This window comes from Nipponia nippon, unplaced genomic scaffold (assembly GCF_047370975.1).
Source record: "Nipponia nippon isolate SJK-2023a ecotype South Korea unplaced genomic scaffold, ASM4737097v1 scaffold_2, whole genome shotgun sequence".
In the NCBI taxonomy this organism is placed as follows: Eukaryota; Metazoa; Chordata; class Aves; order Pelecaniformes; family Threskiornithidae; genus Nipponia; species Nipponia nippon.
This window is the reverse complement of record NW_028262336.1, coordinates 20811368-20824252: the sequence shown is the minus strand read 5'-3', so window position 1 is coordinate 20824252 and position 12885 is coordinate 20811368. Positions and strand designations below refer to the sequence as shown.

General features: G+C 36.2%; 1 protein-coding gene across 3 annotated transcripts in view; it reads right to left on the bottom strand.

Annotated features, from left to right (window-relative positions):
* The window catches only part of ROBO1 (roundabout guidance receptor 1), a 735949-nt gene that overhangs the window by 264653 nt on the left and 458411 nt on the right, over positions 1 to 12885 (bottom strand). For all 3 annotated transcript variants that reach the window (XM_087757517.1, XM_087757518.1, XM_087757519.1), the window contains one exon: positions 2970 to 3296. In XM_087757517.1, coding sequence (XP_087613643.1) covers positions 2970 to 3296 — 327 coding nt within the window. The remainder of the gene's footprint in view (positions 1 to 2969; positions 3297 to 12885) is intronic.

The window sequence follows — 12885 nt, the reverse complement described above, 5'->3', positions numbered from 1 at the left end:
AGAGAAAAAAAACTTTTTGCAATTTTATGATTTATGATTTATGATTTTAGTCTCTCCCCCACTGTGGCTATCACACCTCAAGCTATTTTTAAAGTTTTAAAATACACATGTATTTAAGAAGATAAAACAGTTTTTAATACATTGCATTTCTGAAATTTTTGTAGATTTGAAATCCCTCTACGTTTCCTTCTTTGCAACTGTGGAATCTATGCACAGGGTACTCAAGGAACATGTCCACCTAATCACACAGGCAACAAATTCTTTGTGGACTATCTCAAAGATGAGCATTGGAACTGCTTTAAAAAAAAAAAATTATCTGCAGGAAGGAATAACAGACATGAAAATTTTAGTATTAACCTGAACCAGAAGTCAAATCTACACATCCATTGAACAGTGAAGGAATGTCATCTAATTGAAGTTGTTACTATAAGAAGTGAGGGAAGAAAATGCTGTGACAAATTCCCTATCACATTATGAAACAAACTGGTGAAGACAGGAGCTGGTTCTTCCTGCGGGAGTTAGCTGTTACAGTGCAAAAAATGCTTCTGCCTTCTACGTTTCACAAGTTTTTTGGTTAAACTTGCAGCACCAAAACATATAACCAAATGAGTACTCAAAATGATCTTCTGTACTTTGCAAATGGAAATGGAATAAAGGCAATTTTACTCTGTAAACATGCAAAAATTAAACTATAACATAAGGATTTCTTAAACAGCAACTGTGTATGCCTACATGTATACAAATGTAAATGCTGTGGTGCTGAAGACAGGTGTACTGAGAAGCTAATCAAAACAGTTTGCTGATCTGCAGCAATCCACTGTGAATGTAGCTATAGTTTACGATGACGATAGCATTACAGCTATAATGCACAGATTTTGAATGTAATGCAAATTTATTCCACCAACCTTCAGCTCTTTCCTTGTTCCTCATCTCTTCTGTGCTATTTAAAGTGTTTCGGTGCTTTTGCACTGTCACTTCGCTACCTTTTCTATTAAAATCATAACCTTTTCTGTTAAAATTCTTAGTCTATAATCTGCTGGTATACAATTAAAACTGTATACGATTATACCTACAAATCTTATTTCCAAATATAGATCATGATTCCCTCCGCCCGCCCTTACAGCATTGCTGGTGTTTATTTTCTGACACTAGCCCTTGTTATGAGAGTAATTTTGAGCTGGATTAACAATTTAATGCTATACTATTGTTAGGTGGTGTGACATTTGAACCCCTTTAAGAAGATAATCAACTTTTATTTTTTTGTCTTGGTGTTGGCAAAGGCTCTTATATCACCACAATTTTTTTTTCAATATTTTGCATTCAGACGCTGTCCGTTAGGCTCTACTGTAATCACATGAAGATGACTTGAGGTAGGGCTGACAAACGCATTTAGCAACTACGTAGCAGTTGAACTGATGCATGCCATAGTGCATCAACCCCTGAAGTCTACCTCTGTTTCTGGGTTCTGATGAAAAATTGTGGAAGACACAGAAACACTACATGCATTTCAAGCATTACTTCAAGGTACGTCACAAACCAAAAGAACATGAAATAAGCATAACTGTCCATGCTGCTTTGCTGCATGGACAGAACATTAAAACTCATTTTAAGAACCAACGAGCAGTGCTATAAAGTAAACAACAGCAATTAAGATAAAAATCAAAATCTCTTAAACATTAACACTGACTCAAAATTACACCTACAAGATACTGGATATAACATTTGGGAGTAATCAATCAACAGATAATTTAAATAGGTTATACATTTACTGGATAAGCATACTTCCAGCTAGCCAAACACTACTTTTATCACTGAAAGCAGTAACAAGGAAACAGCATGGTCATAGATCGTAATCATGTGTATTTACTGTATTATATGTGATGCTCAAGATCTTTCTGGTATAAGAATGATGAAAGTCCTTGGGATTTTCTGTGAATGTGAGCGAGACTAGACAAAGGGCTCAAGTAAATGCACAAATTTATGGTCTATTTCCTTTGCCTTCTGTGAGAGTTATGAAAATCTAGCCCTTCTTCTATAGTTATACACCTATGGTGGCATTTATTTAACTTGTCTAAAAGTTAGGAGCCTCATCAGAGCCAGTTAACAACATGAATTGTTTAGTCAGAGATCAGTGTTTTCAGAGAGTGACTCACCCTGTTCTGTGCTAGCTCTTCAACATGACACCAGACGAATTGCTACAGATTACAGAGGAAGCCTATAAAAGCAACTTAAAATAGATACCTAACTTTTGAATTGCAAGGTTTCCTCTCATACTTCAGTACTCCAAAACTGATATTTTTTGACCTACACTTGTCCCTCCATATGAATGCTTAAAACCCTTTCATGTACACTCTCTTCCTTTAATATAAGTAGAGTTTAAAGGGTATACAGGAAGAGATAAGCCTTACAAAGTGATATGAACATACTTGACTGCTCCTTCCGTTGGCTAAATACTTAGAACTAGAGAGATAAATTGTGGGCCGCTTCTTTTAGAGGAATAAAAATTCTGTTTCTAAATCTGCCATTATTTTTTCTAGTGTTTATTTGTGCAACAACAATTGCAAATGTACCCTGTTAGATCAAATCCTAGCTATCCTGCCCCCTCTTACAAATTGCATTTTGCATATTTATCTGGAGATATCTATAATCATATATGATCATATTTCATCTATAAATTGAAATTAAGTGTACAAAATCTAACAAATATTAAGTAATCATAATTGCATGGAAGCATAGGAGTAGTGAGAACACACAAAAATGTCTACATTTCTACAGTGATATGATACCTCTTCTGACTATTTTTCTATTTTCCTATCTCTATATCAATAATAATTAACCATACAATTCCTTCATTGCTTTTAAGTCAATGCCTCAGAGGCAACTCACTTATTTTTTTAATCTTCAAATAACATCAAAGCAAGTGGCTGTTACCAAAGAGTGAAAAAAAAAAAAAAAGATGATGTACTTACTTGCCACCTCCAGCGATGCATTATGACTTACAGCTTCCCCAAGGTAATTCCTTGCCACACAGACGTAGACCCCTTCATCTGGCCTACTCTTGCGCCCGTGGACTATGCGTAAGAAAAATAAAGATCCGCTGGGCAGCAGCATGCGGTGGGAACGTGGATCATCCTTGTCTGTTTCCACTCTTTCCCCTCCCTTGTACCACTCGATGGTGGGGGTTGGTCTTCCTTCTGCTTTACAGTTTAAAGTTGCCGGTTCTCCTTTGGAAACAATTAGATCAGAAGGGTGTTCGACAATTCGAGGCGGGAAATCTTCCTGCCGAAGACGGGAGCCTGCAAGATAAAAACACAAAGTCTTCTTAGGAGATTGTTGCCAGGTACAGTCGCTGTGTTGTGCAATACAACTACTTAACCATTACCCTGTATTACAGGATTTAATAAGAACAGCTATTAACATCTCTTTAAAGCGGAGGAAAAAAAAACCCCTTAATGCACTTCATTGTGTGCAAGGTTCTCCCAAGTGAATCCATTCAAAAGCATTTTTTCAACAGGCGGCCTACATTACTGAATTAAACTGCCATGTTCCTAAATCGCATCCATTTTTATATTGATCTATTCATGTACATAAATTTATACATACATGCACGCGTATATGTAGAACTATGAAAAAACTAATCCTACCGATATTCTACAGACATCAGACCATCTCTACCAGCAAAACTGGTACTGCTCTAATTCATAACGCAAAGTCATAGTCAACCTCATTTGACCTTTTGGAAAGCCCATTAATTCATGCAGTGTCTGCAGAGTAAGTCTAACATCTCCAGCACGCACAAAGTTGCTTCATTTTACTTGTACTATCAGCTCTTTACAGTCGCTTGTTAAGCAGCACCATACAGGTGCTGCTTGGAGTGCCTGAGTGCTTCTTACACATCTTGTGTCAAGGAAAACTAGAGCAACTTTTTACATTATAAAATTTTTCACTGTCTCCAATCTAGAAGTCTGATACAACATGAGACAACAGTACCAGGGATAAAAGAAAAGTTACAAGCAAACAAGATATTCTTCTAGAAAAGCATTCAATTTCAAACTAATTCAAACTGCAAGCTGATAACTGGCATGAAAAAAACTATAATAGTCCAGATAGACATATACCACAGAAGAATATGGCAAACAACTGGGTGCCCAAGAATTAGGAATAAGCAGCTAGCAAAACTTTCAGGGATTTAAACTGTTGACTCCATTTCATATTACTATTCCCCTTATTTCTCTTTCTTGATATACGCCTTTGCCATGGATAAAATTAGTCTCTTGGGTCACTAATTCCTGATTATTAAAATTCTCGATGCCAAGATTCTTTATTAACATTAATAACATGTTTTTTGAACAACTGTGAAGCGCCAGAAAGAAATACAAGATCTATTCACTGCAGATTAATAGACCATAAATCGGTATGGAAAAAGGGAAGGAGACAAGGAGACGAGAGTCCCAAAGAAAGCTCTATTTTCAATATGTACTATATGTGTGTGTATGACTGTAATATATATATTTTACATATACATAAAATAAAAATATTCTAAAATGTAGAACTTTCATGTGAAGTTTATTTCACATTTCCTTCACCTCAAGATAATTGATTCAAATTAAATGTTACACTAATCAGCTAGTGCTAACTGCACATTCCCAAATCTCTGGTCGTATGGCTTCACTACATTGAAATATGTTTGCATTCTGTGTGCAGTAAAAGAAGATAGTTTTATATGAACATTACTGATCATTAAATACAAGATAACTCACAGTAATAAACCTACACTTTAGTCCTTTGAGGAAAGATAATAGAAGTACCATTGTATTTAGGACTATATTCCTAAGAAGTATTTGATCATTTATCTGTTTTTCCTGATTTCTGTTCAGATATTCATAACATTGCAAGATTTTGTAGTACTTAAAGCAAGCAAGTAATTATATTTTACATTTACTTTTACCTACAACAACTGCCTGAGACATGAAAACTAAAGCATGGGCAGGCAGAATGGAAGCCAGGAAACTCCCACATCCTTTTGCCGGCTACACACCACTGTGCAGCCCAGCCCCGCGCATCACTATAAAGCGAGATTTTGAGCTGCACCTCCTAGAGGTAGGGCACAGGCCAAATCTAGTGAGAAGAGAGCTAAAAGTAGAAGAGAAGAAAATTGTGCCAACCAGCACTGGTCTTTCGCAGTAGCTAAAAAGCCTCCAATATACTTCTGTTTGCCCCAAGAGCACATCTCAGTCATTGCAAACTGCATTTCTGTCTACTCATCCTGAACTTTCACACAGCTTTTGTGAAAAGCCCCTCATGCAATAATGCTGCCCTCACAACTGGGGTGACCAATTTTAGATCTCTCTTTCCAAGGTAAAAATGCCTAGACAGGGATAAAAATCTTATTTTGGTGATACTTCTACTCACTTATTATGTACTTCACAAGGAAAGGCATAGAAACAAAGGATTAGAGAACTAAAATCAATTGTTTTAAGTCACTCTGAAAATATAAAAATCCAAGTTCAATGTAAAATGTTTCAAGATAGTTAAGAATTGTTTTAAAAAACAAAGTTTGCACATATGCTAGTATGCATTACATTTGTATTTTCACAGATTATGCTAGTCAACCAGCACACAATATAGTACAAGCCTCCTATTGTTTCTGTCAGCCTGGCCCAGACCACAAATAAATGAAATACCATTTTCAAATATATTGCATGCACGCTTTCCATACTGACATTCAAGTCACTGTACACTAACTTCAGGTACTGTACAGAATGAAAGTTTAAAGGCTGACCTCTAAACTTTCTTGAAAACTGAGACTCAAAACTCTTAGGGGGGAGGAAAGTCCTCAGGGAACTCCAGGAATGCTCATATACTTTTAAAATTTATTTGCTGGGTAACATTAGAGGAGTTAAAACGACAGAAATGTCCATTAAAATTTCTTTTTTTTTTTTTTTTATCCTAGCATTTTATAAAGTAACATTTCTCTAGAAAATTTCATGAAATTGCTTGAAGCAGAAAGGCACAAAAGTTGCACGAGTAGTTGACTGGCACATAGTGAGCATTAACACAGATTTAGTGACAACTGCCTGAGGGATATAAAGGCCCTGACAACCAAGTTATAATCTTTCTACATATCTACACTTTTTTTTTTTCCAAATCTTTCTTTCCTTTTAGCCTAGTTATTTAAGCTGCATTTACGTTTTACTGAGAAGAAGCAGCTTCAATTATCAACATAAATCTTACAGTGGGCACCAATCCTGTAATTTTCTTGTCAAAAATCCTTCCCAAGGGGATATTTGGTAAGAAAAAAAAAAAAATAGAAGCAGAACACCTATTACATGCTGGATCTGCCATTAAATATACAACAGAGCTGCTTTTTCTTTCCCCCAAAGATGACAGCACTGGGTTATGGGAACTAACCAACTTGTGTTCCCTGCTTTTATTATAATTCAAGTCTTTCATAAAAAGTCAACAGGATGCCACCAATTAAAGTATGCCATACTAATTATTTCATGCTGCTACTTAAAAGAACAATTACACGAAATCATGTTTCCAGTTTCTTGGACTGTGCCACAACTATTTTTACAAGAATTCAAACACTGAAATAAACAGATGTGAAGGTTCAAAGAAAGTTAGCATTACATGAATGCTAAACTCATACAGGCAAGATTTGCCATTATTCCCGCCTTAAAACCTCCTGTTGGTAGCATATACAAATATAATGTATTGAAAAATAGCAGGGAATGTGTTTAAACGGGAAAGCTGCTGATATCAGGGGTACAAACGCTGTGCTGTTCTCCTTTAGGGGGAAAACAAAAAAGTTATGTGCTACTGGAACAAAGTGCCTCAAATTTGAACCATGCAGCCTAAGACAGTTAAAAATCAAGACCATACCTACAGTCGATCTAAACTTCAGCTCAGATAGATATGGAAAACCTGATTTCCCAAGATCTATATATCTAAGTAATAATTTATCCTATATCTTATAAAAATGCTGCATGACAGACTGTGTCTTTAGCCAAGTGCCAAAAAGCCAGTATACTCTTGGCCCCATTTCTTTTCCATTTCACAAGTACAGCATTTAACACTGATTTTCAGAGCCAAAAACTCAGCTCTTTTATTGAAACACTTTAAAATGTAACATAAGACCTGAGTGACTGGCCTAATTACTATCAAAGTTATTAGTAAAATGTTAACAAAAAAAATCACAGGTTTAAAATCAGTGTTAGGTGACTCTTCAAACAATTATACTTCACCAGAACATAAAAATGTTCCTAATTCCCCAGCATTTCTACTACATATAACTTAAACTCTTCCAGAAACTTTTCAGAAAGTAGGGGGGGGGGGATTTTTTTGTGGTTCTGTTTTTTTTGACCGGAAAGATGTTCCATAACTCTCTTGCTCTAGTGGTTAGAAATCTTTCTCTAATCCTCAGGTTAAACATATCCCTGAGTAGTAAATACTTCATTCTTCCTGCGCTTGAGCTGCCCTTTAATTCAGGTCTCTCCACACACTTCTTGGAATTTTATCCCTTTGACATGCAGATTGCAACCTTTTCCTTTATTACCACCCCCTTGCATTCTGTGTTCTTGTTGCTGTTCAAAATCAACAAACTCATCTCATCTGGTTTCCCCCCCTAAGGTTTGCTCACCTTTTCCTCATCTTAAATTCTAGTTTGAATTCACCCTTTTTGAACATCGAAGACCCAAACCATGCACAGTGAAGAGGCAAGCAGGCTTTGAATACTATTTCAAGCACACACTGCAAAGCAATATCACATCATGTTACAGGGGAAAAATAACTAAAGGAAAAATCAAAGTATTTTTCTGAAAGTGGCTTTTCTGCCCAAAAACATGCAGCTAACCTAACCTATTGGGTTTACCTGTTCTCACAGACAACAAATGATTTTCAAGGAAAAAATATTCTTAAAATATTTTTAAATATTCTTACTCTTTGTATACTACCCTTGTTCAGCCTAAATAAAAGATCTGATTTCTTGAGCTTTGTAGCCTGCAAGAATAGTGCGTATTAAAAAGCAACTATTTTTAAGTTTCCTTTACAGGTATTGCAGTCTTCCCTCTGTAACCCCAGATATGAAGTAATTAATGAAGGCAGTAACGCTGTGCCTTTGGATTTTCCCAAAACAACTGTGTAAGAACAGAAATTTCACTTTTGAATGCTACTGTGGCACAAAGCACAAGAGCCGAAACTGCACTTAACTGACATTTCTGAAGCACTGATTTGAGAATAGCATTGGTCATTGTATCACTTTGGACTGAGAAAGCAGTTCTTTGCACAGTTTCATTTACAACTGCTGTTCATCTCTAACAACTGAGTATTAAACATAAAGTCTAGGAAAAAAAAAAAAATAAAGTTACACTTTTTACCTAAGTCCTGCCATTACTTTGCACAGTCACAACTGTGACCATTTCCATAACTACTTTAAAAGGATGCCACATTTGTGAACAAAGAGGTCAGGCGTCAGAGGTGTTACAGTCCTGCAAGTGAGCCAGTGTTTGTACACTAAGGAGAAAAACAAAGAGTTGGAACATAACAGCACTGTTACATCAGTTGATTAATGCCCACCCAGGCCTACAGGTTTATTGAAATGAATTTTAAGATGTGTTTTAATGGTTCCAAATACTGCTCTGGGAATAGGTCCAGTTCTTTCCAATAACTTAGATACTATAAAATGTGACAAGGAAGGCTCTCACTTTGGATCAGTAGAACCTGCAATTCCCCTGTGTGTGCCCACTGAAGAGTAACATCTCCATTTCTTTTTCTAAGCACACAATGGAAAACAGGTGAGCAAGATGTAACTGAAAAGAAAAAAGAGCTGAACACTAACTGATCATTCTTACTATGAAACCACTGCAAAGTTCCCTGAAAAAGAAGTTGTTCTTTTTTCAGTTTACACCATTATGTCAAGGAATTCTTTTGTTTCCCTCCTTTAATTGCTATTGGAGTTCCTGTTCCTAGTGAGAAATGAAATTATTACCAAATGTTCTTTTTCATTATTTCTGTTACTAAGGGATATTTCTGGGTAAAGCAAGTTGCACTTTAAATACAAAGTCTGATTATAAAATATAAAAAGAAATTTTGTGAGCCATGGCTTTTAAACTTAAGTTGTAGGCACCCACAAAACATTTTTCCCACTTAGAAAGATAACCTTAAAGTATTTTATGCTGCTAAGACACTATGAATTACAATTACATTTCTGTCATGGCTACCACACTATCAGGAGATGTCAGAAACCAATAATTTACTGTACACTTACGGCTGGAAAAAAACTAGAATAACCACAGAGAGCCTGGAGTTTTAAGCCCTCTTTCTCTCTGAAACAAGAGATTAAACGGGAGCTGTACTAAGAGTGCCTCAAATCCAGACTCATCTTGTGCCTGGCTCTTATGCTGAGAGGAGCTGTAATCCAAACATTGGAAGCTATAGACATTCAATTTACACAGTACTCATGTACTGGTCAACTGAACAGGAGTTAGATGAACTATTAGAGCAACAAGCTAAATAAGGGAGGGGAAAAAAAAAAACAAACCAACATTTATATGTTATGTTGGTTTAAATGGTTCGTTTCTGTTCCATATTCTGCAGCAATTCTGGACAGATATGATTAGGTCAGAAAAAGCTACAAATTTTTAGGCAAAAAGACTTCTAGAAAGATGTACGGCATCTTATAGTTATTTAAATACTCTGCTTGGTGGCGATGAAAAATAATATTGGTGGGTACTGTATTGCACAGATACTAACACTGAGTCTTTGTTTTAATATCTCAAGACATATTTCCCAGGAGATGCTAAGAGAGAGTAGCTCTCTGAAATAATCACTTTTAGCAAAGAAGCTGGAAGCAGCAACAGTAAGAGTCATGCTTTTGTTTCCTAATCCAAAATTACACACAACTCTTGAAAATAAATGTTTTGTTCAAGACCAATTTTGAAGAGATGTAGCTTTACAGTCGATCTTTGTTACATGACCACATGCTACTGGTTTGTCCAGCAGTTAGCATAAATAAGTCCTGACCTGGTTATTCATTAAATTAGCTAGAACATAAATTTAAAATAATAGTATTTATATTGAGTTATGTAAGATGCTGACATTTACATAAAACCTCAGGCAGTAGGTAATGGCCCCAGCGTAAGAAAGCGTTCAATTTTATTTTTTCTTTCCCTCAGTTCTGCTTTCTAGCAAGGTATTTATCTCATCTGACTACAGCAGATACTGGAGTAGTCTGACACAGCAGTATCTAGAGCACTGACTTTTGAAACCAAACTTCACTCAATAAAAATTAAAATATCCCACATCAAACTGGTAAGTTGGGAATAGTATTTTCCCTTAAAGAAAACACTAATGAAATTACAGGAGTATTTTCATTAATAATGCAAAATCAACTATGAACCAGTGACCAACCACACTACGTTCAAAAACAAACACAAGGGTAATAAAGCCTACTTCATTACTCATTTTGTCTTTGAAATGGCTGGAGTAATGCTGGGAGATATCTCCTACACTGGGATGACACTGAGAAGAGCAGCACAACAACAAGACTGAGAATGGCTGAGATACATCTGAAGGCAAGCTTTGGAGATTTGGATGGGACAACCTGGTAATGACAAACTGTGTGGAGAGGATCATACTAAGTTGCAGGACGAGTGCAGCAATGGGGGTCACGCAGGTACAGGGGGAACACAGAGAAGACCGTGACACTGTGAGAGCTGCACGGACCCTGGAACGGCAGCCAAGAGTGTAAGAAGGATGGCTGGGGGAAAAGAGGTGGCACAGGATTATCAAAAGGCTGTAAATATTAAATAGAACTGAAGTAAAGAGTGACTGGAAGACCAGTAGGGAAACATATACTTGAATATTAAAGTGATAGGACTTGATGATAATTGGATAATTCTGTGCATAACAGAGTTGAAAAGATATCGGAAATCATCACTGGTTAAACAGATGAGTTGGGACATGGTAGGAAGATCTGGGACAGCTCAGAGCAATCACTGCTGCCCTTTTCTTCCCTGACAGATTGTGTTCCCTACAAAGGGAGGCCTGACAGCTCTGATCTGTTGTCAGCAGCTTCCCTGGCACACCTGAGAAGAAAAAAAAACAACTACAGGGAATGGGGAAGTGTGGGAACAGAGGCTGGCATGAGACACCAACAAAAATTGCCATTTCCAGGGATTGCTTTTCTGTTGAGCAGTGAAAGACTAGGAAACAAAGAAGAGACTGTCAGGCCTTCCTCCTCTCCATCTTCCATCCTTGTTCTCAATCATGTTTTATTCCAGACAGGAAGAGTATCTCGTTGGCTGTGAACCAGCCAACTGGTTTGCTGTTTGGAACAAGAAAATAGAGCTTGGAGAAAAACAATGATAGCTCGCCAAAACCAAAGGAGGACTCTTAGCTGCACTGAAAGAACCAAATGAACTGCCAATTTAGTGAAAATGCCTAGGACTCGAAATTATATAGATATATTATATAAAATATTATATTAATATACTGACATCTTTTCTACATTATATATTGTGTTTTATTTTCATATATATTCTGTGTGGGTAATTCAGATGTCAGACATACTGATGCAGAAAAATTGTACTTCACCTTGAGGTTTGTCTGTAATGAGTGTCAAATTATTTCACCTATTTGTGGCATGACTTTACTTCAAAGTTTTGTCTATGTGGACAAAGAAATAAAACACAGAATATCCTTCTGGATTATCATGCTCATTCATAAAAGAATATATCTAAAGATATACCTGCTCTTTGTTTGTTTTAAATCATTTAGTCATGAAAACAAATGTAACACATTCTCTTCTTATTATTTCAGATGGGTTGCCCCCACATTCTTCCAGACTTTTCAAAGCCACCTCCTACCATGCTTCAGAATACCAACTTGTAATTCATTTCCAATTCCAGATTCAGTGCGACATTGAATCTGGTATTGATCAATTGCATGTTCTTATGTCTGCGAGATGGTGAGAGAAGGGAAAAAGGATCCTCACTTCCATGGGACTATTGGGAAGTCAGAGAAACATTCCTCACTAGGGCCAAGGGTTTTCTCTTCTCAGCTATATCAGGCAACACTCCTCAACTTTGCAACAACAGAAGCCCGGTACTATAACACCACACTCAATAGCATTCCTAGGCTGATGCCTGTGCCAATTTTGGTACATCTCATACAAATGATATTGCCATTTACTCCTGTTTCCAAAATAAATTCAAAAGAGAAATATGAGGATTTAAAACACCTATCCAAAATGCTACTTTTTAAGATGATTATAAATTTGTTTCAGATGCAAGGGTAAATGAAATCTCTAAACTGCCCTCATGAATCCAAATGTTAGGTATTAATAGGAGGGTTATATCAGCTGAGGAATAAGTTTGAATTTAATTACTCACAGTGCTCAGAATCTAGAAAAGATTAACAATGGAATAAAAAGAATCACTATTAAGTAGTTCAGTTTCCTTATTTCTGTTGCTATTATTTTACCGTGTTAAAAATTTGGATTAGAAAAAGCTTTCTTTCCCTCCATTTAAAATCAATTTGACTTTTTGTACAACAGTAAGTTTGGACAATTACAAAAAGGCCAGGCATTTTCAATTACAAGTTGTTACTGCAGTAACACAATATTGTCACGTTCTAGTTGCGTAAGGAAGAATGGAAATTTAAATCCAAATGAAAAACTATTTTCAATGAGTTGTTTACAATTACGTAAAATGTACAGATCAGTCTCAACTAAAATATTTTATAATTAGAAGTTTTTTAAAAATTTAAAAGTCAAATAACCACTCATTTAAAAGCCATCTATCCCTACCCTCCTTCCAAAACACACTTTTATTCAAATACAAAGCTAAGTAAATTAGTATGAAAAGCATAAAAGATAACATGCTC